Source organism: Xiphophorus hellerii, chromosome 8 (assembly GCF_003331165.1).
Source record: "Xiphophorus hellerii strain 12219 chromosome 8, Xiphophorus_hellerii-4.1, whole genome shotgun sequence".
NCBI classification, from domain to species: Eukaryota; Metazoa; Chordata; class Actinopteri; order Cyprinodontiformes; family Poeciliidae; genus Xiphophorus; species Xiphophorus hellerii.
The window spans coordinates 1,998,978-2,024,015 of NC_045679.1; the positions used below are offsets into that span (position 1 = coordinate 1,998,978).

General features: G+C 41.8%; 4 protein-coding genes across 4 annotated transcripts in view; 1 reads left to right on the forward strand and 3 right to left on the reverse strand.

Moving 5' to 3' along the window:
• Nucleotides 1-2,777, reverse strand: part of LOC116723912 (nuclear factor 7, brain-like) — a 153,432-nt gene extending 150,655 nt beyond the window's left edge. The window contains exon 1 of the mRNA XM_032569139.1: nt 2,648-2,777. The gene's annotated coding sequence lies outside the window, so the exon portion shown is untranslated. The remainder of the gene's footprint in view (nt 1-2,647) is intronic.
• Nucleotides 767-2,648, reverse strand: LOC116723914 (nuclear factor 7, ovary-like). The gene has a single exon (XM_032569142.1). It carries the CDS (start codon nt 2,557-2,559, stop codon nt 1,171-1,173), a length of 1,389 nt encoding a protein of 462 aa, XP_032425033.1. The 5' UTR covers nt 2,560-2,648; the 3' UTR covers nt 767-1,170.
• A 3,406-nt stretch (nt 2,778-6,183) lies between the features above and the next one.
• On the reverse strand, nt 6,184-8,938 carry LOC116723905 (nuclear factor 7, ovary-like). The gene is made up of 2 exons (XM_032569129.1): nt 8,759-8,938; nt 6,184-8,687 (listed from the first exon to the last, which is right to left on the reverse strand). The coding sequence occupies exon 2, from the start codon at nt 8,668-8,670 to the stop codon at nt 7,276-7,278; it is 1,395 nt and encodes a 464-aa protein (XP_032425020.1). The 5' UTR covers nt 8,671-8,687; nt 8,759-8,938; the 3' UTR covers nt 6,184-7,275.
• A 2,416-nt stretch (nt 8,939-11,354) lies between these two features.
• LOC116724338 (hippocampus abundant transcript 1 protein-like) lies at nt 11,355-24,792 on the forward strand. Its single transcript, XM_032569965.1, has 12 exons — nt 11,355-11,659; nt 16,060-16,158; nt 16,231-16,293; nt 16,808-16,935; nt 17,651-17,765; nt 17,849-18,067; nt 18,152-18,265; nt 18,642-18,713; nt 18,789-18,901; nt 20,151-20,248; nt 20,330-20,493; nt 21,956-24,792. The coding sequence occupies exons 1-12, from the start codon at nt 11,561-11,563 to the stop codon at nt 22,235-22,237; spliced, it is 1,566 nt and encodes a 521-aa protein (XP_032425856.1). The 5' UTR covers nt 11,355-11,560; the 3' UTR covers nt 22,238-24,792.
• The last annotated feature ends 246 nt before the right edge of the window (nt 24,793-25,038 follow it).

Here is a 25,038-nt window from a genome sequence, read left to right on the forward strand (position 1 = left end):
AAGGTAAAAAGTTTCCATCCAATAAATGATTCAATAAAGAGTAAAAATCTGTTTGGTAAAAACGCGACTCAAGTACTGATCAAAAGATCATTTAATATTTAAAAATTACATCATCAGATAGAACAAAATATAAACATATGAGGAAGTCTTGGTATTTTAAGGAAAGTGTTAGGTAAATTGTATTATTAGTAATTATCAAATATTTGTTGTATCATGTAGCCTTGTAGTTAAATTTAGATAATGTTTCTGTGTGTTAAATAACTTTGATTCTATCCTGAGACTTCCTTGGGAAATAGGGGTGACAGCTACTCTCAGCAGCTGTTGCCCTGCAGGACTTCCTACAAGACAGAGGTGTTAGTTGCTCCCAGCAGAGTTTTACAATCCTGCAATAAACTCTGCTTTGTGATACAAAGCCGTTGCTTTGAAGCTATGCAACGTGTCTTATTCGACGCCGTGCCTGGAGCAAGAAAGATTTAGAGTATAGATAACATGTGTCTAGATTAGTGAATGTCATTAGCGCTGCAACTATGTGCCCCTCCACCCTTTTAGAGTTGCAGCGCCCCGTGTGGCAGGGTTCCTAATGAGCAATAAAAAGAGAGGAACAGACAGATGTGTTTCAGAGCGGTTGGAGATTTGTAACTGAAAGCACATCTCTGTCCGTTCTCCTCGCGAGAAACAAAGAATCTAACTCTCTCGTCTTTTCTGTGTTTGTTTAAATTGTCTTTAATAGGTATTTAGACCTGACAGAAAGAAATGTCAATGATCCATAAATGTAACAAAATAACAAAATCAGACAAAAGAAAACTAAATATTCAGTTTGGAGCTAAATAATTTAGTTAGCAGAGTAAATATTTAGTTTGTAAACTAAACACATTGCTGGGATCATTTTTGCTCACATATTCAATAAAATCAATTTTCTTAATACACCAGTTCTTGAAAAACAAGACCTCTCACTCCAAGTCATTTTAGAATCAGAACTGAACTCAGACTAAAGAGTCAGATGTGAAAGATTAACGCTACCCTGCTGCTTCCAGCAGCTGGTGATGAATCTGAACAGACATGAAGAATCTCCAGATGATCAGATCATCTCCAGTTTCCTCTTTAAAACTCACAGTTTCAATCTGATCAATAAGTTTTTATTTGGACTTTGTGTTCTTCATGCTGAGATCATCAGAGCTGCTGCTTGATCACTGAGATCTTCATCGGTATGATCTTTAATGTTTTATAAGTGGAGAAGTATGGAAACACCTTGTGAGTAAAGGTGTGTGTGAAGGTGTGTATGTGTGTGTTAGTATCCAGATCAGAGAAGGACAGCTTTCCTCTGTCCCAGTCCAGATTCACTCTGATCCTCTGGAGATTCTTCTGGACTGAGAGACGAGAAGGAGGAGTTGATGGAGAACATGTTATGTATTCACCTGAATAGAACCGTAAAAACAACAATCCAGACTTTATGATTCCCTTCCTCTGAACAGACTCTTCTAACAAACCAAGTCTCCAGTCTTTACTGTCTCCAACATCAACATCCCAGCTGTGGTTCCCTGAGTTAAAACCATCAGAACTCAAAACAGAATAGAAGTGAATATCAAATCTATCAGGATTATCAGGAAGCTGCTGATTGTTTCCTTCTGTAATGGTGGTCAGATCTTCAGACAGATGGAGTCCGGAACCAGCCGTGTTTGGGTCCAGAACCAGAGGAGTGTAGGTCACCATGTTCTCCATGTTGCTCCAGATGTTGAAGGCCAGGTTGCCCAGATGTTTGGCCTGGTCTATCAGAGCTCCTGAGGGCAGCTGTGGATCCTCCAGCAGGGGGCAGCGCTGGACTCTTTCCACTGCAGCCTTATAGTTGTGCAGGAATGAGACGTCTTCAGCTCTCAGCTCCTCCTCTGTGGCTCTGACTGTGTCTGAAAGAGCTGTTATCTCTCTGCTCAGAGCCTCCATCTTCTCCTTCATCATCCATCTCTTCTGCTCCTCTTCCTCCCTCAGTGCAGCCAGCCTGGCCTCCTCTTCCTCTGCTAGAAACTGATGAAGCTGCTTAAACTGCTCCATAATCTGCCTCTCTGTGTGTCGGGCCTGGACCTTCAGGTGTTCTGCTGTCTGATCAAACTCCTCCTGAACTTTCTTCCTGAGCTCCAGCTTCTTCTTTAAAGGCTCCAGAGTTTCCTGAAGGTTCTTCTTGTGTTGCTGAGCAGCTTCATCGATGGGTTTGAATTTATGGTTTTTGTGTAAATCTGAATGACTGCAGACGACACAAACTGGCTGCTGATGGTCCAGACAGAAGAGTTTGAGTTTCTCAGAGTGCAGAGAGCAGAGATCCTCTGAAGCTCTCTGCTCTCTCTGCTGTAAGAAAGACTCACAGAGATTCTTCAGAGCCAGATTAAAAGGTGGAAGACCTTTAGAAGATCTCTTTTTACAAACTGGACACTCTCTTCCTGGTTTCTCTCTCCAATATCTCTGCAGACACTCCTTACAGAAGCTGTGGCTACATGACAGAAGAACCGGATCCTTAAATATTTCCAGACAGACCGGACAGCAGAGATCATCGTCTGATCTGGAAGCCATTTTGTCTCAGAGTGAAGCTGAAATCACAGCAGACAGAAAGTCAAACCAGGAAGTCAGTTTCTCTCCTGTAGAAACTTTCTGAACTTACTTTGACTTTGATTGTCTTGTTTTTCCTCCTGCAGCAGTCTGTGTTTCAGTGTCTAGTTGCTCAGTTCTCTCTCTGTTCTACTTGTTCAGTGTTAGTTTGATTTCAGTCCGAGATGAAGGCAGGTGTCAGAGTTCATCCTCAGGGTGTTTACGCAATGAGTTTTTCTCTCAACTGTTTCCTGTTTTTTTTCCAAGAGTTCCTGTTGGAATTACAGTCTTGAGGCAGAGATGTGGCGCCCTCTAGAGGATTTCCAGTGAACATGCGGCTTTAGAAAAACTCCACAGTTAATCAACATTTTCTGATAAAATAATTTCTTCTTGCTTTAATTAAAATATATTTTTCCTCTAATAAACTCCTAAAGGATCTCCACTAACTGGAAACCTTCAATGTCTTTTCTCACTGATGTTTTTACTCTTTTCTCCAATTCATTGACTGTCACAAAGGATGGCACACTCACCCTAAAAACCTCATAAATTTTTATTTTTTATTTAGCATTTATCTAGTCAGGAACATCCCATTGACATTAAGAAGCTACTTTACAAGAGAATCCAGGCCAAGACTGTCAGCAGCAAACAGAGGTTACATAACATTCACAACAATAACAGAAAAAGTTAACGCCGTCGTAAATTAATTATAATGAAAGGGAACATATGTAAATCCAATTTTTAGCCCTTTAATACATTTTTTCTGTACTTTGAGTGTCTAGTAGTGCAAAAATGTGAATGTATTCTGTCCCAGTGCTGTGTGGATATTTTTATTTTATATTGTTTTGGGGCTAAATTGACATAATGCAGGAGACGGAAATTAAATTCCAAGTTGGCTCCAGTGGTGGGGGAGTATGCCGGTCAGATCTGTCAGGCCCAAACGTGTTGTGAGGGGTCTCCAATCTCTGGGTACAAGGTCGCCGAGGTGGTTAAAAAGCTCCTCGGTGGCAGGGCCCCGGGGGTGAATGAGGTCTGCCCGGAGTTCCTTAAGGCTCTGGATGTTGTAGGATTGTGTTCGCTGACGCGACTCTTCAATATTGAATGGACATCGGGGGCAGTTCCTCTGGATTGGCAGACTGGGGTGGTGGTCCCCCTGTTCAAAAAGGGGGACCGGAGGGTGTGCTCCAATTATAGGGGAGTCACACTCTTAAACCTGCCTGGCAAGGTCTATTCAGGGGTCCTGGAGAGAAGGGTCCGTCGAAGGGAAGGGGAGAGAAGGGATAGTCGAACCTCGGATTCAGGAAGAGCAGTGTGGTTTTCGTCCTGGTCGTGGAACACTGGACCAGCTCTACACTCTCGGCAGGGTCCTGGAGGGTGCATGGGAGTTCGTCCAACCGGTCTACATGTGTTTTGTGGACTTGGAGAAGGTGTTCGAACGTGTCCTTCGGGGAGCCTTGTGGGGGGTCCTTCGGGAGTATGGGGTACCGGGCCCTTTGGTACAGGCTGTATGATCGGTGTCAGAGTCTGGGCCGCATTGCTGGCAGTAAGTTGAGCTCGTTTCCGGTGAGAGTTGGACTCCGTCAGGGCTGCCCTTTGTCACTGATTCTGTTCATTACTTTTATGGACGAATTTCTAGGTGCAGCCAAGGTGTTAAGGGGATCCATTTTGGTGGACTTAGGATTGCATCTCTCCTTTTTGCAGACGATGTGGTCCTATTGGCTTTATCGTTCGTGATCTGCAGCTCTTGCTGGATCGGTTGGCAGCAGAGTGTGAAGCGGCCGGGATGAGGATCAGTGCCTCTAAATCCGAGGTCATGGTCTTGAGCCAGAAAAGGGTAGAGTGCCTTCTCCGGGTCAGGGGGGATGTCCTGCCCCAAGTGGAGAAGTTCAAGTATCTCGGGATCTTGTACACAAATGAGGAAGAAGGGAGCGGGAGATCGACAGGCGGATTGACGTAGCGTCTGCCGTCAAGCGGGCACTGTACCGGTCCGTTGTGGTGAAGAGAGAGCTGAGCCAAAAAGCGAAGCTCTCGATTTACCAGTCAATCTACGTTCCCACCCTCATGAGCTTTGGGTCATGACTGAAAGAACGAGATCGCGGATACAAGCGGCCAAAACAGGTTTTCTCCGTAGGGTATCTGGGCTCTCCCTTAGAGATAGGGTGAGAAGCTCAGTCATCCGGGAGGGACTCAGAGTAGAGCCGCTGCTCCTTCACATCGAGAGGAGCCAGTTGAGGGGCATCTGGTCAGGATGCCTCCTGGACGCCTCCCTGGTGAGGTGTTCCGGGAATATCCCACGGGAGGAGGCCTCAGGGAAGACCCAGGACACGCTGGAGGGACTATGTCTCTCGGTCACCCTGGGAACGCCTCGGGATTCCCCCGGAGGAGCTGGAAGAAGTGGCTGGGGAGAGGGAAGTCTGGGCCTCCCTTCTGAAGCTGCTACCCCCATGACCCGACCCCGGATAAGCGGAAGAGAATGAATGGATGGATGGATGGATGGATGGATGGATGGATGGATGGATGGATGGATGGATGGATGGATGGATGGATGGATGGATGGATGGATGGATGGATGGATGGATGGATGGATGGATGGATGGATGGATGGATGGATGGATGGATGGATTATATAATCCTGTTCATTTCAAATTTAGGAGTGTCTAATCCAGATTTGCTTAACTTAACTGAGGAATACGGTCATATTTCAGGGTATAATATAAATAAATCTAAATCTTCATTGTTATTATTGGATGAAAAAGAAATGTCCCCAGCAATAAGTTCAGAATTCAAGATTGTCAGAGAATTCACTTATTTAGGAATTCAAAATTTTCAAACTTAGATATGATTATCAACACAGAGAGCTCTGCCTCTGACCAGGATGATGACGAGCCAGAAGGGCCAGTTGCAGGAGATCCCACTGATCTCTTCCCAGCTGTGTCCAGCACTGCTTTTGCTCTTCCCAAAGGACCCAGTGGTAATTTCACTTTCAAAAAACCTGCTTTTTTGAAAAACCTGGTTTTTATAAGCAAAACCTGCTTATAACCTGACTAAATTGTGTTTACATGACAATTATGTTTGTATTCCAGATATTTCAAGGTCAAAAGAACAGGGCCCTGATTAACCAAGTTCTACAAATTTCCCCAGAACTCAGCATGGATCATGGAAGAGATCATTTACCAGCTCCTGGTACAAAGACATTTCTGGGTTAGAATATTCTGTTATCAAAGACTCTTCCTACTGCTTCACCTATAGGGATTTTCCTGGCCTAATGCACCAGTCCGTGTCTTTACCTCAAATTCTGGCTTCTGCAAATAGGAAAAGGCATTGTCCAAGGAGTCTGGATTTAGTTTTTACTCAGAGTCAGAGCAACATATAAATGCAATGTATGCATGGACTCAATATAAAAGGGCTAATGAGGTAAATACAACCATGCTGAGTTCTGTAAAAACAATGGAAGATGTAAGAATACCAGTATAATGTTGAAATAATAGCAGATATGCTTCTTTTGACTGCATCCCAAAATATCACTCAAAGGGTCATCAAAAGTCTGAGGACTCTAAAAATAAGGGAAACATTTTTGCTGCCATATTGGATAATTTAATTGGAAAAAAGCTTAGAGCATGTGGCAATACAAAACACACAAGTCATCAAATCCAAAATGACATTCTTCAGGGCTTAGCAGAGATGATACAGACTGATTCATAAAGGAAGTAAAGAAATGTGAAGTATTCAGTGTTATTGCAGACAAAACAATAACATTCCTATTTTGTTATTCCAAACAAAATAGGAACAAATGTCCGTGGTTGTAAATATCATTACAATGGTGTCTTCCATGAAAGCTTCCTATGTTTCCAGGCAGCTGAAAGCCTTAATGCAGCAGGACTTAGTGCAATGGTCATTAACTGTCTTGAGGAACTTGGTCTGGACTACAGACGAACATGTAGTCTGGACTACAGAAAAAACCTTGTGGGACGAGGTTATGATGATGTCATGAGTGGGAAGCTTTCCGGTGTTTCTCAGAATTCAAAGCAAAGCCAGATTGCCTTTTACGTTCATTGTAATGCATGTTGCTTGAATTTAGTTCTTGTTGATGCTACCAAAGAGGTCCTTGAGGTTGTTGACTTTTTTGCACAGCAGCTGCATAACTTTGTGTGGCTCTAATGTTCATCTGAGGTGGCTTGCTGTACAGAAAGAGTTGTATCCAGCAGAACAGCCCAGGGAGCTCCAGGCACTTACAGATACATGGTGGGCATGCAGGTACATGCTACACTCTGAGAGGCAGACTGAACAGAAAGTCTCTAGACCAGATTAAAATCTCCTGTTATTAACGATGGACAACATGGACTTAGATTATTATCACAGTATTTTCTGGTATTTACTGAATAATAAAAGTGATGATAGAAAGTTTAAACACAGCATTGATCAGGGAAATAGTCAAAGCAACACAAATAAAAACTTAGAAGTAACTGAAAAGGTCATTTCAGATTCATTCAGTAGTTCAGTTTTATCACTAAGCAGCTACAAATAGACAGCATTCAATTCAACATATTGACATTAATTTCTGCTAAAATGGAAACAATAGTTGGAAAGTCAGAGATGAAGAATCTCCAGATGATCAGATCATCTCCAGTTTCCTCTTTAAAACTCACAGTTTCAATCTGATCAATAAGTTTTTATTTCGACTTTGTGATCTTCATGCTGAGATCATCAGAGCTGCTGCTTGATCACTGAGATCTTCATCGGTACGATCTTTAATGTTTTATCAGTGTGGAAGAGTGGAAGCATCTTGTGAGTGAAGGTGTGTGTGAAGGTGTGTATGTGTGTGTTAGTATCCAGATCAGAGAAGGACAGCTTTCCTCTGTCCCAGTCCAGATTCACTCTGATCCTCTGGAGTTTCTTCTGGACTGAGAGACGAGTGAGAGGAGCTGATGGAGAATCTGCATAGTAATTACCTGAATAGAAATATATAACCAAACATCCAGACTTTATGCCTCCCTTCCTCTGAACAGACTCTTCTAACACACCAAGTCTCCAGTATTTACTGTCTCCAACATCAACATCCCAGCTGTGGTTCCCTGAGTTAAAACCATCAGAACTCAGAACAGACCAGCGCCAGTTAATATCAAATCTCTCTGGATTATCAGGAAGCTGCTGTTCCTCTCCTATTCTAAAGCTGGTCAGATCTTCAGACAGATGGAGTTTTGGACCAGCCGTGTTTGGGTCCAGAACCAGAGGAGTGTAGGTCACCATGTTCTCCATGTTGCTCCAGATGTTGAAGGCCAGGTTGCCCAGATGTTTGGCCTGGTCTATCAGAGCTCCTGAGGGCAGCTGTGGATCCTCCAGCAGGGGGCAGCGCTGGACTCTTTCCACTGCAGCCTTGTAGTTGTGCAGGAATGAGACGTCTTCAGCTCTCAGCTCCTCCTCTGTGGCTCTGACTGTGTCTGAAAGAGCTGCTATCTCTCTGCTCAGAGCCTCCATCTTCTCCTTCATCATCCCTCTCTTCTGCTCCTCTTCCTCCCTCAGTGCAGCCAGCCTGGCCTCCTCTTCCTCTGCTAGAAACTGATGAAGCTGCTTAAACTGCTCCATAATCTGCCTCTCTGTGTGTCGGGCCTGGACCTTCAGGTGTTCTGCTGTCTGATCAAACTCCTCCTGAACTTTCTTCCTGAGCTCCAGCTTCTTCTTTAAAGGCTCCAGAGTTTCCTGAAGGTTCTTCTTGTGTTGCTGAGCAGCTTCATCGATGGGTCTGAATCTGTGATTGGTGTGTTTTTCTGAATCTCTGCAGACGAGACAAACTGGCTGCTGATGGTCCAGACAGAAGAGTTTGAGTTTCTCAGAGTGCAGAGAGCAGAGATCCTCTGAAGCTCTCTGCTCTCTCTGCTGTAAGAAAGACTCACAGAGATTCTTCAGAGCCAGATTAAGAAGAGGTGGAATATCTTTAGAAGATCTCCTTTTACAAACTGGACACTCTCTTCCTGGTTTCTCTCTCCAATATTTCTGCAGACACTCCTTACAGAAGCTGTGGCTACATGACAGAAGAACTGGATCCTTAAATATTTCCAGACAGACCGGACAGCAGAGATCATCGTCTGATCTGGAAGCCATTTTGTCTCAGAGTGAAGCTGAAATCACAGCAGACAGAAAGTCAAACCAGGAAGTCAGTTTCTCTCCTGTAGAAACTTTCTGAACTTACTTTGACTTTGATTGTCTTGTTTTTCCTCCTGCAGCAGTCTGTGTTTCAGTGTCTAGTTGCTCAGTTCTCTCTCTGTTCTCCTTGTTCAGTGTTAGTTTGATTTCAGTCGGAGACGAAGGCAGGAGTCAGAGTTCATCCTCAGGGTGTTTAGTCTATGAGTTTTTCTCTCAGCTGTTTCCTTTTCATTTTTTCCAAAAGTTCCTGTTGGAATTTCAGTCTTGAGGCAGAGATGTGGCGCCCTCTAGAGGATTTACATCGAATCTTCAGTTTCAATAAAACTACAGCACTGGAGGTGAAGGTAATGTTTGGTTTTGAGTAAAATTTTCCTTCTTTCAAAAAATTGTTTTTAGAATCTGAAATGTTTTTTCATACTGAGGCTTAAAATGTTCATTTTTAAATATTACACAAAATACTGTAAATGCAAACAATGAAATATATCTGAGAATATAAATTAATTAAATAGAAATAAAATCTACTACAGTAGAAGAAACGCCCACTATTGATGAACTTCTGCCATTTATGCTGGCAAACAGCGACACAGACATTATTCATTATTAAAGCCGACTGAATTATTGATAGATGAAGATTTTAGTAAAAAAAAATTGCTTCAGTTATTTCAAATGATCCAGGTGATTTCTATTTTGTTTCCATCGCTAAAGCTAACAGTTAGCCAACCACCAAGCCAGCCAATCATAAAACCAACCAGTCAAGTAATTACAATTAATCAAATGTATCCAATATATTACTGTTTCTTCCAGTGGCCCTATCCTTTTCCATTGGATGTGAGAAAATCCAGAAAACAGTTCAAAATCTGAATATTTCATGCAAAAATATTCACTTAATCTCCATTTTAAAGCCAGATTTGCCTACATTTCTTCTAATTATGAAGATGGTAATGATGGCAGCATGTCATACAAAAAACAATAAACCCTCATCATGATTTTTATTATTTGCTGCAGAAGCAGGTGATCAAAGCGGCCTCCAGAGATCAGAGGATGGCGGTTTCTCTGATGATCGATGACGTCAGCTCACGTTTTTTCTTCCGTCGCCACGTTTGGATCATGTTTTATTCATTCAAACACAATCCTGCACAAACACACACAGTACCAGAACCACAGCCGCCTACACGTGATCCGCTCAGCTTTTCTCCTCCGTCTGCTGCTGTCAAACCAATCGGGAAACATCAGGATTTTCAAAATAAGACGCACAGGGACGGATATTTCTGGAAGGACGAAGTAGAACCGCGATAAAACGCGCGGGATTTTATAAATTATTCATCTGAAAGTGTTACTATTTGAACATATAAAAGAAAACAGTTTTCCAGCCGTTTTTGACGTGATGAAACTTTATTATGAAGACGTGAATGTTGCGCGTGAATTTGTTACATCACATCTCCTTTAACTCCAGACTCTCTGATGTTTAAATAGATTTAGGAGAGAAAATGTCTTTTTCTGACATGACGCCATATTGATTCTTCTCAACCTGATTCCGGACTTTAATTAAAAAAATCAACAATAGCAAAACATAAAAACAGAACCGAACCGGACCGGACCGTGTTGTCAAACTAAGCAGAAGAGCAGGAAAGAAAAGGGGCTTGATTTCAGAATAAAAGACCTGGACGTGTGCGTCATCTAGACTTCCAATAAAATCGGGGAAAATGTGAAAAATAATGAATTGTAGTTCCAGATTTGGTTAAGTATATAAAAAATCAATTGGAACATTGACAAAAATTTGGATATCATGGAAAATATACCTCCATACACTGAAAAAAGCTGTTATAAATTGTACATTTTTAAAATCCATAACTTTGTAAGACAAATTTTTTGTGTTTTAATTTTTGTACACAATTGGAAAATGCAGCAAGTATTCAGGTTAGTGTAATTATGTCATCTTATCAATAATTTACCAGTAAATAGTTTTTCAGAGCCACTTTTTTTAAAGTTAATGTCTGTCAAACATTTTTATTAAGTATATTAATTATGAAGGAAAACATGCTTAATTATTTGTTTTATTCAACATTTTTGCATTGTTAAAAACAAAAATCACTTTACTCTCAAAATGGTGACATTAAGTCTAAAATGTTGACATTTTCTCTCAGTTTTCTGATTATAACCTCAAAATTCTGCAAAGCCGCCACAGACCATCACATTACCATCATCACTAAGTTCCACTTTTATGAAGAAAAAAGTAAGAATTTTGATAGAAAAGTGAAAAAGAAAAGAGAAAAAGTCAACATTCTGACTTTAATTTCAGAATTCTGTCCCTGTTCTAAGGTTGTTTTTTTTAACTTCAATCTCAAAATTCTAACATACATCATTTTCATGAGTCTGGCTTCAGTCAGAGGCTTCTTGAAATTCGCTTTAATACAGACTGCTACAGGAGATCTTTCCTGCCAACCGCCATCAACATCTACAATAACTCTTTGAAGAAATTTAATTAATATTTAATTCCTTTTGGGTTCAACGAAGTATTTTTGAATTTGAATAACATTTAAAAAAAAAATTTTAAATGTTAATTTATAAGATAAATCACAGGCTCTTATTTTTTGACGTGACCGGAAGTATTGCCATAGTTCGGCGGAACTTGACGGTGTCATTAATTGTGCGCATCACCAGTACTGCGGACTGACTGACTGACTGAGCTGGACGTCTTGTAGAGGAGAGGAGATAAACCAATAAATCTTCCAGATTCTGTTGGGGTTTATCTCATAATTAGCTCGGTTCGGCCTCTTGGGGGCTAAAACACGAAGGAATCCTGGAAGCACCCGGAGAACCGCGGATATCCACGCGGCAAGGATGCTTCATGACCCGCGGCAGGTGTGAGGACATGGCGGCGGAGCCTCCGGCGGCCCCCGGCCGGGTGGTGCTGGTCAAGAAGATCATCATGAAGGACGGAGCGGTGGTGAGTGTCCGAGCCGCCATGTTTACCGCGGGAAACCGAGCCGAACCGAGACGTTTAATGTTGTTTTTTATAGAGATTCTGGTTCTGTTTGTATGTACCTCAGTTGAACCGTTGTTTCTGTCTGGGGAAATAATTAAATAAACTGTCACGTTTATGACGTAACATGGAATTAACGGACGTTGACGTTTGAAATAAATAAAAAAAATCAAATCCAACCGTTAGAAATTTGATTTATTCGACGGCATTTTATTTATTTATAGAGCTAAATCACAGTTTAATTCAGTTATTATGAATTATGTGAAACAGGCTTTAATTTTTAATTGTTGAGGCTGAAATTGAAAATAAATTAAATAAATAAAATAAGATCGTTCTGGTTCTGAACGGTCTGGTCCAAAATGGCCGTGTTCTGTTCTGGGAGGATAGTGAAGGTGGGAGGGAGGCTGTAATGGAGACACACACACACACACAGGTTGGGCTTATAGCGGCGGTGCTGATGCGGTCGGGATGGATCCATTATGGTGTTACATAACAGCCCCCTGCCCGGGCCGGGACGATCCTGCCCGGGGCGGGCGGGCGGAGGAGCCGCTCGCTGCGGATCCAGCGCTCCGCCAGCGTCCATTTTAACACCAGAACAGACTCATTCACCGCAGCGCACACAGAAAATGTCTGAAAAAATATATTTAAAAGACTCGATTTCATTTCATGATTTTCCCTTAACGTCACAGAAATAAAATATCTAAATATTTCACCAGAAAGGGCAAAAATATACATCGAAATGTATTTACACACATTTTACCACTTTATACCTTGGTTTATTTTGAGAATTCTTCTAATAATTGTGAAAAATGGAAATTATAAAATGTTTTCAGAATATCCTACATAAAAAAACATTTTCTAAATAAAAATTAAGAAGCTACATAATGATGTAGACGTCTGCAGATGTTCAGAGAGATTCACCTGCAGTGAAACATTCAGATATTTATTTGTTATATATAATGTATATATATATATAATGGAATAAAAATGGCCTACTATGTGCTTTTGTATCACATCAAATTATAGAAGTTGATTAAACATATAAAACATGTAATTGTTTTGCCATTTTGAACCTTTTCTGTAGATCTGAAGTGTTAGAAATGTTAATATCATTCATAAATTCATATTTTTCACGATTAAAGTAAAAGATTATTAAGAGAGGGCGTGCCGTGGTGGCGTAGGGGTTAGCACGGCCCACATTTGGAGGCCTCAAGTCCTCGACGCGGCTGTCGCGGGTTCGATTCCCGGACCCGGCGACGTTTACCGCATGTCTTCCCCCCTCTCCTTCCCCCTTTCCTGTCAGCCTACTTCATGAAAAGGGACTCTAGAGCCCACAAAAAGACCCCCTGGAGGGGTTAAAAAAAAAAATTAAAAAAAAAAAAAAAAAAAAAGATTATTAAGAGATAATAAAAATATCACATTTGCTCATGAAGGTGTGTAATAAGATTTTTTTATTAAACATGGATGAAGCAGAATTTCCTCTATTTTTCTTTCAGGACAAAATAAATAATGAATATCTTCACACACTTCACCTGATAAAACTGCAGCTTTATTACAAATCCCATAATATGAATATGAATTTCTGGATTAAACTGTATGACGTTACAGAAATAACCCAACAGAATGGAAATGGTTGGAAAATCTGAAGTTTTCTTTATTATCTCAACAAAGAAACTTCTGAGTGAATCTTTGCAGAAACCAGTTAATAATGTTGGTTTTGGTTCCGTTTCTCACTTTGTGGCTTTAATCTGCAGTTTCCTGCATTCGAGAAGGAGGCTCGCTTCAGACGACTTCCAACTGGATTTCACTCAAAAATTAATTCTTTATTTTCTCTCTTTTATTTTGAAAGTTTAGTCCAAAACAGGAAAACAACCTCAGAATAAAAACAAGAAAAACATTTCAAGGAAATGTACGTCAATAAGCAGGAATCAATAAACTTGACCCTAAAAATAACAACGAGAAGTTACACTTAAAACAAACACATCCAGATTTAAACACATAAATAAATTAAACATATTTAAAGTACTATTTATTGATCATTTTAGCCTTTAGCAGCTCCAAGCTCATTTAGATACACAATATAACTTGGTCACAATAAATCAATTAATTATATAAATGAAAACAAACTCAATAATTTCCATTTGTATAATTTATTGTTTTTCCATCAATAACTGGATGATAAACGTTTTCAGTCTGGTGATTTGGTCTCAACCAGATCTTTTATTCTGAAGGACAGTTTTGTTTACAGAGAATTCATAATTCATTTCATTTATTGTTTCTGTTTATATATTTAAAATGTTTTCCAGTTCCAGTGTTTAATGTTCATTAGAATTTAAAGTTGGTTGATTTTCACAATGTATTCTTGTATTATTATTCCATTATTATTATATTACTGGAAATGGTCTCGAAACAACAATATTATCGTTTATCGTGATTACTTCTGGGACGATTTATTGTCCAGCAAAATTTATCAGGATAGCTTTAAATGTAACATTTAACTAATCACTTTTTGCTTCAGTAGCTTTTAAAAATATCATTTTAATCTGCACTTTAATAAATATGTACTTGCAACATAAATTCCAACATTATATTTTGACCAGAGTGTAAAGATTTAGAGAAACTGCAAATTAAACCAAAATATGTGAAACGTTTCACACCAGCCGATCAAACAGCCGAGGATTCTGGGAAAGCAGTAAAACAATGTCAGCTTGTTCTGGTCGAAGGTCATCACGTCTCCTTCGACCAGAAATGTGAAATAAGTTTTGAACGCTCAGGTAGAAATGTAAGAAGTTTATCTTAAAGGAAACCAGACAGGAAACTCAATGAAGCTCCAGCTGCAGATTAATGCAGCTGGTTGCTAATGCTAGCTGGTTTAGTAGCATGAATGTTAGTTTTAGCGCATAAAAAGGTGAAGTTATAAAGAAAACTTTGAATCAGTTTGACTCTTGGAGCATCAGGTCTGTTACTGATGATGGTTCTGTGGTTCTGTCCAGACCTGATGTTCTTCTTCTGTCCTCCGTTTCTCTACATTCCTCCCAGTTTTAGAGGAAGTCCACATGAAGCCTAGCTCAGGATGTTTACAGATAAACTCTCAACCAGGACTGGATCTCTGAATGCTTCCCACTAATCTGCCTAGCAACAGTTTATTGTCTGGGTTCTTCATGGTTCCTTAGTGATTCAGGTTCTGGATCGGTTTCTGTTTCCAGACTGAGTTTAGTTTAAGAAGCTGAGGATGTGTTGGATTAAGCTGCTGGATTATCTTCACTTCCTCTGACTTTAACTGAATCTGCTGGATTATCTGGTGAAGCTCCTCCTGCTGGTTCTGACCCGGCTGGCTACTTAGATGGGTTCTGTTTTTGTCAGAACTGTTCTGAGTACTGCACTCTTTCCAGATGAAATCCAAACTTTTCTCTCAAGCCCTGATTCTTCTGTATGTTTTTTCTTCCACTAAACTTTCCATCAGTATTTCCATTTCTGTTTGGGATCATTGTGAAAGGCTGGACAGATTCTGTATTAAAAATCATTTTTATTGGAAATTAAATTTAAATATTCCAGTTTGAGATTCACCTGTAAAATTTCTTTTCTTGTTGGACCAATCAAATGAAAGCTTCTCGCTGTTCCCACGGTAACACAGAGTCCAGAACCTGCAGGAAGGAAGCAGCAACCAGAACCACATTAGCTAAGTTAGCTGTTAGCGGGTCGGACGGGCCCACGATACCAGCAGCTAAACATGGATCCAGATCCGGTTCTGGTTCCGGTTCTGCAGGTTCAGTCCAGCTGTGTGCCATCAGGCCGGTTCGGTTCTCTGCTCCACTTCTTCTCTCTGTCAGGAAACTCTGTGACAATAAAAGATGAAAATGAATAAATGAGAGTTTCTGTCAGCGTCAGCAGAACAGATCTTTGTGTTCTGGAACGTTTAAACCCGATATGAAGCTGAAACTGGACCTCCAGGTTCTGCTGGTGCTTGTGGACGGATCATAATGTCTCTATTTGTTCACAGGGAGGGAAGACTCGGTTCTGGTCCGGTTCTCACCTTTATCTGGGGCTTTTGTTGGTTTAATGGTGGCCTCAAGGCGCCCAGGCTCACATTATTCATGTTAACATGGCTGACAGGTAGGTGGAGAAACCACAGAAACTCTGGAGTTATTACACATTAATACAGATCAGTTCAGTCTGAAGAGCCGCCTTGTTCAGGTTTAAGAGTAGACTTTATTAAATTAAAACAAAATCAAAGTTCTTCCTGGTTGGATGGATGTACTGAGAGCTGATTGGTTCTCTGGAAGCAGGAAGTTAGGATGAAACGGAGCAGACCTGAGGAGTGTGTTTCCTGTGAAGGTTGAGTTTTGATTGTTTGTGTGTTTCAGCCGCAGCAGGGCATCGGCCGGCCCAGCGTCTACCACGCTGTGGTGGTCATCTTCCTGGAGTTCTTCGCCTGGGGTTTACTCACCACCCCGATGCTCACCGTAAGCAGAAACAACAACCTGCATGTTTCAGAAACATAAAGTCTGTTTCTGTAACGGGGTGTGTGTTTGTAGGTTCTGCATGAAACGTTTCCTCAGCACACGTTCCTGATGAACGGCCTGATCCAGGGAGTGAAGGTGAGCAGCGGCTGGTTCTACTGAAAACCTCTCACTTTTCTTATTCCAAGTTTATCATGTTATAAACAATATATAGGAGCTGGTTTTACGTTAATAATCCATTAAAATTGGTGATGTTAGTTCTAGATCCATTAGCAGATTATTTAGCTTGTAACATGGGAAAATGTCTTGTTATAATAAAATAATCTGTCACTGGAACTCAAACTTTTTATTGAGGAATTATTGACTTAAAACAAGCTGATATTTCCTGCTGGAAATAGTAACAGTTTATTTAAAGAGGAGAACATCAGACTGTAATAAACATTCTAATAACAAGTTGACACTTTTAATTAGATGTTAATGAATCTTAGTTAGTTTAGTTTTACCTCAAGTGTCCTAAGATGTTAAGTTTATAAACTAGAGTAAAACAACCCGGTAAGCTGCAGGGTTTCTGCTGCTGCAGCGCCGTGCTGCAGCTGCAGCAGCAGCGGTCAGTCAGGACTGTTCCTCTAACGATGCTGCTTCCTGTCTGCAGGGTCTGCTGTCCTTCATGTCCGCCCCGCTGATCGGAGCGCTGTCAGACGTCTGGGGACGAAGGTCCTTCCTCCTCATCACCGTCTTCTTCACCTGCGCTCCCATCCCTCTGATGAGGCTCAGCCCCTGGTAGGAGCTTCATCCCACTGGTTGGATGGAAAAGTGAAACTTTGACTAGACGGCTCCTTTAGCTCAGATTAGCCACGTTTTGGTAAAATATGCTGAGTCAGGACGGTGTGTTGATGTCCAGAGTTTATAGTTGTAACAGAATCGTCGACTGTTCTGTGAAACATTCTTCATAAGAACCAAGCGGTGGCCCGGCTCCAGTTCTGATCATTTTATCAGAGCGGATGAAGTTTCTGCCAGACGATACGTCCAGACTGTTCCTGAGCCGACAGGTTGAGTTTCTGAACGTTTCTCAGGTTATTTTTAGTTCCTTTACATCTCTTACTGGTTACGTTTCCAGAAGCTTTGCTGGACCTACAGGCTGGTTTCTCTACATTTTCAGGTTACTCTGTTAGTTTTACTGAACTTCAAGTTTCCAAAACTTTCACACAACTTTCAGGAAACGTTTTCAGAAGTTACTTAAGTTTGCATAAAACGTACCTGTGCTGAACTTACAGGCTGCTTCCAGAGATTCTGGTTACTTTGGTAAAGTATTTATAATTAAATTTCACCAGGTTTTTATGAAGGAAATGTGTTTATTTGTAACATTACCGTCATTTTTATATTAGAAGCTTTCATTAAAATGTGCAGCCTGAGTTTTTCCATCTCAGGAGTCATAAATATCTCCGTGACTCCGACCGAACTGCTGACGCTGCTTTCTGACCTGCTGTGTGTCCAGGTGGTACTTCGCCATGATCTCCATGTCTGGAGCGTTCTCCGTCACCTTCTCCGTCATCTTCGCCTACGTTGCTGACGTGACGGATGAGAGGGAGAGGAGTACCGCCTACGGCCTGGTAAGAGCCGCCCATCGGGTCGCCCCTGTCCAAACTCTGAGCGATGTAACATCCTGTAACGTCCTGCTGCGTTTCCTGTCCAGGTGTCGGCCACGTTTGCAGCCAGCCTGGTGACGAGCCCGGCCATCGGCGCCTACCTGTCGGCCTGGTACGGAGACAACCTGGTGGTTCTGCTCGCCACGCTCATCTCTCTGGCCGACATCTGCTTCATCCTGCTGGCCGTCCCCGAGTCGCTGCCGGACAAGATGAGGCTCAACACGTGGGGCACCCCCTTCTCCTGGGAGCAGGCCGACCCGTTTGCTGTCAGTAACCAGGAAGTGTGACCCTGTAGCGGTTAAAGAGGCGATGTGACAAACTGTCCTGGTCTCTGTCTGTCTCTGGTCCAGTCTCTGAGGAAGGTGGGTCAGGACTCCACTGTCCTGCTGATCTGCATCACCGTCTTCCTGTCTTACCTGCCGGAGGCCGGACAGTACTCCAGCTTCTTCCTCTACCTGAGACAGGTGAGTCCTCCAGCTTCCTGTCCACCAACATGGCCGACTGCTTTAGCATGAAAGGTTAGCATGAAATTACTAATAACTGGGAGGAAATGGGAGAGGAGGAATCGTTTCTGAACTGGTTCCTCAGATTCAGCAGGATGGTAAAGGAACATTTCATCATTTTTTGGCATCAGAACAAACGAAGTTTGATTTCAAAACCTTCCAGCGCAGAGGAAGATCAGATCAGAAGATCAGATCGGTTTCTCATGTATCGATCACTGATCTACTGATTTATCAGTGCAGCCCAATAATCACTTTCCCGCCTGGATGAATTCCAGAAAGTTTGGAAACATTTGAATTTTTAACTTAAATAAACGTTGAGCTGTACGTTTTCCTCCAGGTCATCAACTTCTCCTCCACCACCATCGCTGTTTTCATCGGGGTTGTCGGGATTCTGTCCATCGTGGCTCAGGTACCGACCCGGTCCCACACGCTGCAAATCCTTAAACTGGAACCAGAACCAGAACCGCTCTGTGTCTCTCCTCAGACGCTCTTCCTCACGCTGCTGATGAGATACCTGGGCAACAAGAACACGGTTCTGCTGGGCCTGGGCTTCCAGATCCTGCAGCTGGCCTGGTACGGCTTCGGGTCAGAACCATGGTAAGACCGGCCGCCGAGTTCAGCAACAGAACCAGACAGAGTTCAGCAACAGAACCAGACAGAGTTCAGCAACCAGAACCAGTCAGAGTTCAGCAACCAGAACCAGACAGAGTTCAGCAACAGAACCAGACAGAGTTCAGCAACCAGAACCAGACAGAGTTCAGCAACCAGAACCAGTCAGAGTTCAGCAACCAGAACCAGACAGAGTTCAGCAACCAGAACCAGACAGAGTTCAGCAACAGAACCAGACAGAGTTCAGCAACAGAAGCAGTCAGAGTTCAGCAACAGAACCAGACAGAGTTCAGCAACAGAACCAGTCAGAGTTCAGCAACCAGAACCAGACAGAGTTCAGCAACAGAACCAGACAGAGTTCTGCCTCATCATCAGCCGGTCCAGGATAAACAAACTGAACTCAAAGCTCTGACATTTTCTAAAAGTTTCAGTATTTTTTCAAACTGGGGATCTGTTGGAAAGATATGAGCAGTAAATATCCTACCAGCTGCGTCTCATACAGACTGTTAGCATGACTAGCTCAGTTAGCATTTCTCCCTCTCTCCTTTGCACCACGGTTCTTTAACTGGATTTTGTAATCAGAATAATTTCCTGTATTTCTGCTGTTTTTATTTCTGACTAAAGTTACGACTTAAACCTGGAAATGAAACTAAACTGAACCACGAATCAGATCAAACTGATCTGATCTGGTTGGTTTGGATCAAACTGATCCAAACCAACCATCATGTTCACTAGAGACACATCCTGCAGGTTTAATTATTCAACATCTTTGGATCGATTACAAACTGATTTTATTTTAGTTTCAGACATTTATCACCATTAAACCATCACAATGTATTAATTTAGACTAAGGATGTCAAAATTAACTTGTTCAACCTGTTAATTAACATCAACTGACAGTCGTAATAAAAACATTTAGAACACATTAATTCAGTTAATTTTAAACAGATAATTAATCTGATTAATCCACAACTACTCAGTCCTGGTTTAGAAACCCAGAACTGTCCCATCCATCCTTCAGAAACTCGGTCAGAACCGGTTCTGGAGAACCTGTAGCAGCAGAGAGCCTTAGTGTTGTTCTGCCAGCGGGGGGCGCTGTTCCTCTGACTGCCAGCGGGGGGCGCTGCTCCTCTGACTACCAGCGGGGGGCGCTGTTCCTCTGACTGCCAGCGGGGGGCCCTGTTCCTCTGACTGCCAGCGGGGGGCCCTGTTCCTCTGACTGCTGTGTGTGTGACAGGATGATGTGGGCGGCTGGAGCCGTGGCGGCCATGTCCTCCATCACCTTCCCTGCTGTTTCTGCTCTGGTGTCGCAGTCGGCTGACCCGGATAAACAAGGTGAGTCCGACCGGCGGCCCAGCCTCTGACCGGAACCAGAACCAGAACCAGAACCCGCTCTGACTGTCTGTCCACCTGCAGGAGTCGTCCAGGGTATGATCACGGGTATCCGGGGCCTCTGTAACGGCCTGGGCCCCGCCCTCTACGGCTTCATCTTCTTCCTGTTCAACGTGGAGCTGAACACTCTGGACCCGATCCAGGAGGAGTACAGCATCGACCCGCTGCCCCTGCACGGACCCACAGAGGTACAGAACCCTTTAGAACCATTCAGAACCCTAAAGAACCATTCAGAACCCCACTAACTGGGCCTCATCAGGATTGGAGGGAAAACTAAAACAGGACGATACCGGAACGACAGCGGCTGGTTTCCAGTCTGCTGCTCGGTTCTGTACGTCTAATTTATAAATGTAGCAGAACCGGACAATTAAACATAACAAGAACTGAAATGATCGTTTTTATTCTCCCGTTCATGAACAGAAAGAGATTCTAGTGAAATGTCAAAGTCAGGGTGTCCAAACTTTTTGTCTCATGAGCCAAGAAATAAAAACTAAAGAGGATTTTTCACATTTGTTGTATTAAATATGGGGAAAGGCATGTTATACTAGTATAAAATCTGTTTTTGTTTTGCAAAAAAGGGCAATAAGAGTTATTGCTCGAAAACATGGTAAATATCCAACAAATACATTATTTTGTAATTTGAGGTTTTTGAAATTTAATGATTTAGTTGATTATAATATTTTGTTGGTTATGTATAAGGCACACCTAAAAACATTACCCTTAAACATTCAAAAAAATTTTGAAAAGAGAGAGAGTGGTTATAACCTTAAGGGGACACAGATTTTTAAGAAACCTAAATTCAGAACTTGTTTGAAAGAACGATGTACTTCGATACAAGGAGTCAAACTGTGGAACGACCTGCAAAACGATGTTAAAAATGCTAAATCATTACACATGTTTAAAAGAATGTTAAAGATTGTTTTTTTGAAGAAGTATGAAATAGTATAAAGTCAAAGTATAGTATTGTTCAGTTGAGATTGATGATTGACCTTGTTTCTTTGTTCTTCCTTTGTTTTCTTTTTTTGTCACATAAGACAAATCAAAAAAATTTTAGTTTTTTTTTTTTTTTTTTGTTTTTTGTTGTTTTGATCCATAGCTGAGAAAAAGGGGCAGATATTATAAGATTATTTTCTTCTTTCTGCTACCTTTCATTTCATTTTTTTAAATTATTTTTTTTTTTTTCTTTGTATTAAAAATTTTTTTATTTGTATTGAATGAAATGAATAAAGAGAATAATAATAATAATAATAATAAATCAGATTCTTTTGGGCTCAACTGAACAAATTTATTCTCAGTTATAAGAAAAGGATTTCTCTGAAAACACTTTCTATGTTTAGCTAAGTTTAATAAATTAGATAAAAGCTGATTTGGTTCCTGCTTCTACTTATAAGAACTTCATATAAACTACATATAAAGTTATTTTACTTTTTTCAAGTAATTGCTGTAATTTATGTAAATTCCTTCTGATTTTATTCACCAGTTCTGTTTGAGTTCTGTCATCTGATAATATATTTTTAAAAGCATAAATTTTAATAATCAGTTTTATATCTTCCTGAACTGGAGTTGAGGGCCACAGTAAATGCGTTGTGGGTCCAGAAACGGCCCGTGTTCCTCAGGTTGAGCCCCTGCCTGGTTTGTCCTGTGTTGCAGCAAGCGCTCATCCCGGGGCCGCCCTTCCTGCTGGGCGCCTGCACCGTGGTCGTTGCCTTCCTCGTCGCCCTCTTCATCCCCGAGAAAACCTGCTGCTCCTCTTCCTCCTCCTCTTCCTCGGAGCTCTCCCTCAGCGACAAGCCCCTCCCAGACAGCAAGGAGGCGCTGTCCTCACTGGCCGGCGTCCACATCAACACGCCGCTGCCGGGCAGCGACGAAGAGGCCCCGCCCTCCGCCAGCGCCGAGGACTCTGAGCCGCTGCTGCACGACAGCATCGTCTGAGGAGTCATGGGGGCGGAGCCTCTTCAGCTGGTGGGCGGAGCCTCTGATGCCGGTTGGCGGAGCCTCTGACACTGTGTTTTACTGTGTTTCCGTTAGCAACGCGGCCGGACTGAGTGTACTTTTCTCGTCGGAAGTTTTTGCCTCTTTGCCGATCGGCGGGATGAACTTTTAGCTTCAGAGGCGCGCCGTCCTGACCAATCAGGATCCATCTTTGATCCATCTAATGAGCCAATCGGACGCAAGCATGGAGGTCTGCAGGGAAGAAGGGGAATCAATCAGACGGGTGGGAGGAGGCAGATCCTTAACGTTTTAATGGAGGATTTCACTTCATCTTTAAGGCTTTTTTTTACTCTTTGGTCATTTTGTGTTTTAATTCAGAAGTAAACTTTAATGGCAGCCAAAACGTCCAGGTTTATTTATACGTTTGTTTTTTAAATCAGTCAGTGTGTTTCTGTGGGTGGAGATTGTATTAAATCCAGCTAAAACAAGAGAAATGAATCGTTTTTAATCTCACTGTGAGATTAAACCAAAGCAAACTACTGATTACTGACAATAATTAGAAGGAAACAGGAATGAATCCTTACATTCTGAGAAAAACAAACATTTTGGGTTTTATTGTTCCCTGTGTGTCCCTCTACCTCCACTTTTTGTTTCTCTCAGTGCTGCTGGCTGCTGCCAGAGGAAAACCCTCCGCCCGGCTCCCTGACGCCTCGGGTCGGTTTAATTCGCTCCAAACCAACTCGGTTTCACTCGAGGCTTTTTTCCTGGCAGCAGTGAAACTCCTGAAAACAAACTTTATACTTGAAGCATCCAACAGAGATTCCAAGAGCTTTAGAGAAGATTTGAAGCAGAGTTTTAACAGTATTTAACTGCCACACTGTGTACAGAGTTAGCCATGTCATGACTTTAAATGTAAATGCACTTTTGAATGAAACTCTGGTTTGTAAATACTGTGAGTGTGACGTGGGGTCGGCTAGTCTTCCATCTCCGGTCGAGTTTAGAGGACACATATCATCACATTTTCCTTTTTTACGTTTTTTCAGGTATTTCGCTCATGAAACGCTCAGTAATTTTCTACATCTGAAACAGAAAAATGTTGCCAAAGAATGCCGGTGTTCAACTCAGACCTTAGCATCAACATTCAGCTGAAACATCAGTAGAAACTATAATCTGAGATCATAAACTGAATATTTATGGGATTTCTGCAGCAACCAGACCTAGCAAACCAGCACCACATGCAGGAATTTAAAAGCACCCACTGGGGTAAATAGCTGCGTTTCCATTACAAATGTTGATATTCCACTAACATAAAAAAAACGCAATTTTGCAGTTGCTGTGTTCCTTTAAATAAGAAATACAGTTAAAATCGCGTGAATAAGTTTTTCTATATATATAATTTGTATATTACTGTAAGTCACAGAATGAGCCAAACTATGAAAACTAAATCTGGTAATTTGAAACATAAACTGAGATGGTGTTGACGTAGATGTAGTTTCTGCTCCAGTTCTGACCAGCATTTTTACTCCTCACTGGTACATCCAACAGCAAGCCAGGCAGTAATTATTTAACTCAATTTTCTCCATATAATCTGTAATTTCTTTCTTTTACTTTGGGTCAAACAACAATAGCAATGTAGCGTATCGTTCTGTCACTTCACCCACTCTAAAAGCCTGCATGACTCTTAAAAAGTCACTAGAAGCTAATGCTAAACATTAAGTTTCTCTCCTTCATGTGGCTCAGACAGAGAAGAAAAAGCTAATTATGACAAAACATGAAGAGTTTTGGTTAATTTTGACATCAATAACCCAAAACTTTCTTAGCTGATGAACTTTATGCTCACAAACAGCCGCAGTTAGCATCTGAACTTCCTGTCCAGATTATGAGATGAAAACAATCCCTGATGCAGATTAATTTCATTTTTTTAATGTTTTCTAGCCTGACTGATGATACGTGTCCTGTAAATCAAAGGCTAGCTGTTTCTGCTCTTGGAATGCTTCTTCTGGCTTTTTAATTCCCACCTCCAGTCAGAACCGCAGAAGCCTTTTCAGACGGGAGGAGGAACTTCTCCAGAACCAGAACAGAACTGAAGTGCCGTTCTTACAAACCTGGGAAGGTGGGATCCGTTTTTCCCACGGATCGGTTCGGAAACATCTCCGTGTTTTCTGCTTTGTGGGCGAGTCCAGCCTCGGATGGGCAGCTAGATGTTTTTGTATCCAATCAGAATCGAGCTCAGAATGCTAACAGTCAGACCAGCATCAGGGCTGGTTTGTTTTTAAACTGGAATTCAGCAGAGCTGGATTGAAACCACTTAAACACCTTTATTTTTTTAGCTCTTTTGCTAATCAAACGGTTTTCCGTTGGAAGTGTTCCCGCCTCTCCTCAGCGCTCCTGTAAATACTGATCCCAGCCGCGGCCCGGTGCAATCCGCTGTGAAACCGGGCCGGTTCTGTAAATACTGTACATGGATTGACTGGATGTCTGTTGATGTGAGCTGAACTGGGATGTCGTCTCGTCTGGAGCTGAATTGATATTAAAAACGTTTCCAACACGTTTCAGATCCGCTTCATGTCTCATTTCTGTTCACTGGAAAATATGATTAGTTTTGGTTTTTCTTCCAGATTTTGGTAAATATGGATAAATATTTGGTTCTACTGGAGATACAAACCAGTAAGATAAACTGGTGCGAACGACGATGAATGTTTGAACATTCATCCAATCATTGGTTCATCCATCCATCTTTTCCCAATCAATGAAATCTTGCTTATTGTCCATTTATTTACAATCCATTTTTCTATTAATAC

Excerpts from the sequence above, each read along its gene's own strand:
- LOC116723905 (XM_032569129.1), bottom strand. The coding sequence starts at position 8,670 with ATGGCTTCCAGATCAGACGATGATCTCTGCTGTCCGGTCTGTCTGGAA.
- LOC116724338 (XM_032569965.1), top strand. The coding sequence starts at position 11,561 with ATGACCCGCGGCAGGTGTGAGGACATGGCGGCGGAGCCTCCGGCGGCC. Across the intron at positions 16,159-16,230 it reads TCACCACCCCGATGCTCACC|GTTCTGCATGAAACGTTTCC; the intron begins GTAAGCAGAAAC and ends GTGTGTTTGTAG. Across the intron at positions 18,714-18,788 it reads TTCTGTCCATCGTGGCTCAG|ACGCTCTTCCTCACGCTGCT; the intron begins GTACCGACCCGG and ends GTCTCTCCTCAG.
- LOC116723914 (XM_032569142.1), bottom strand. The coding sequence starts at position 2,559 with ATGGCTTCCAGATCAGACGATGATCTCTGCTGTCCGGTCTGTCTGGAA.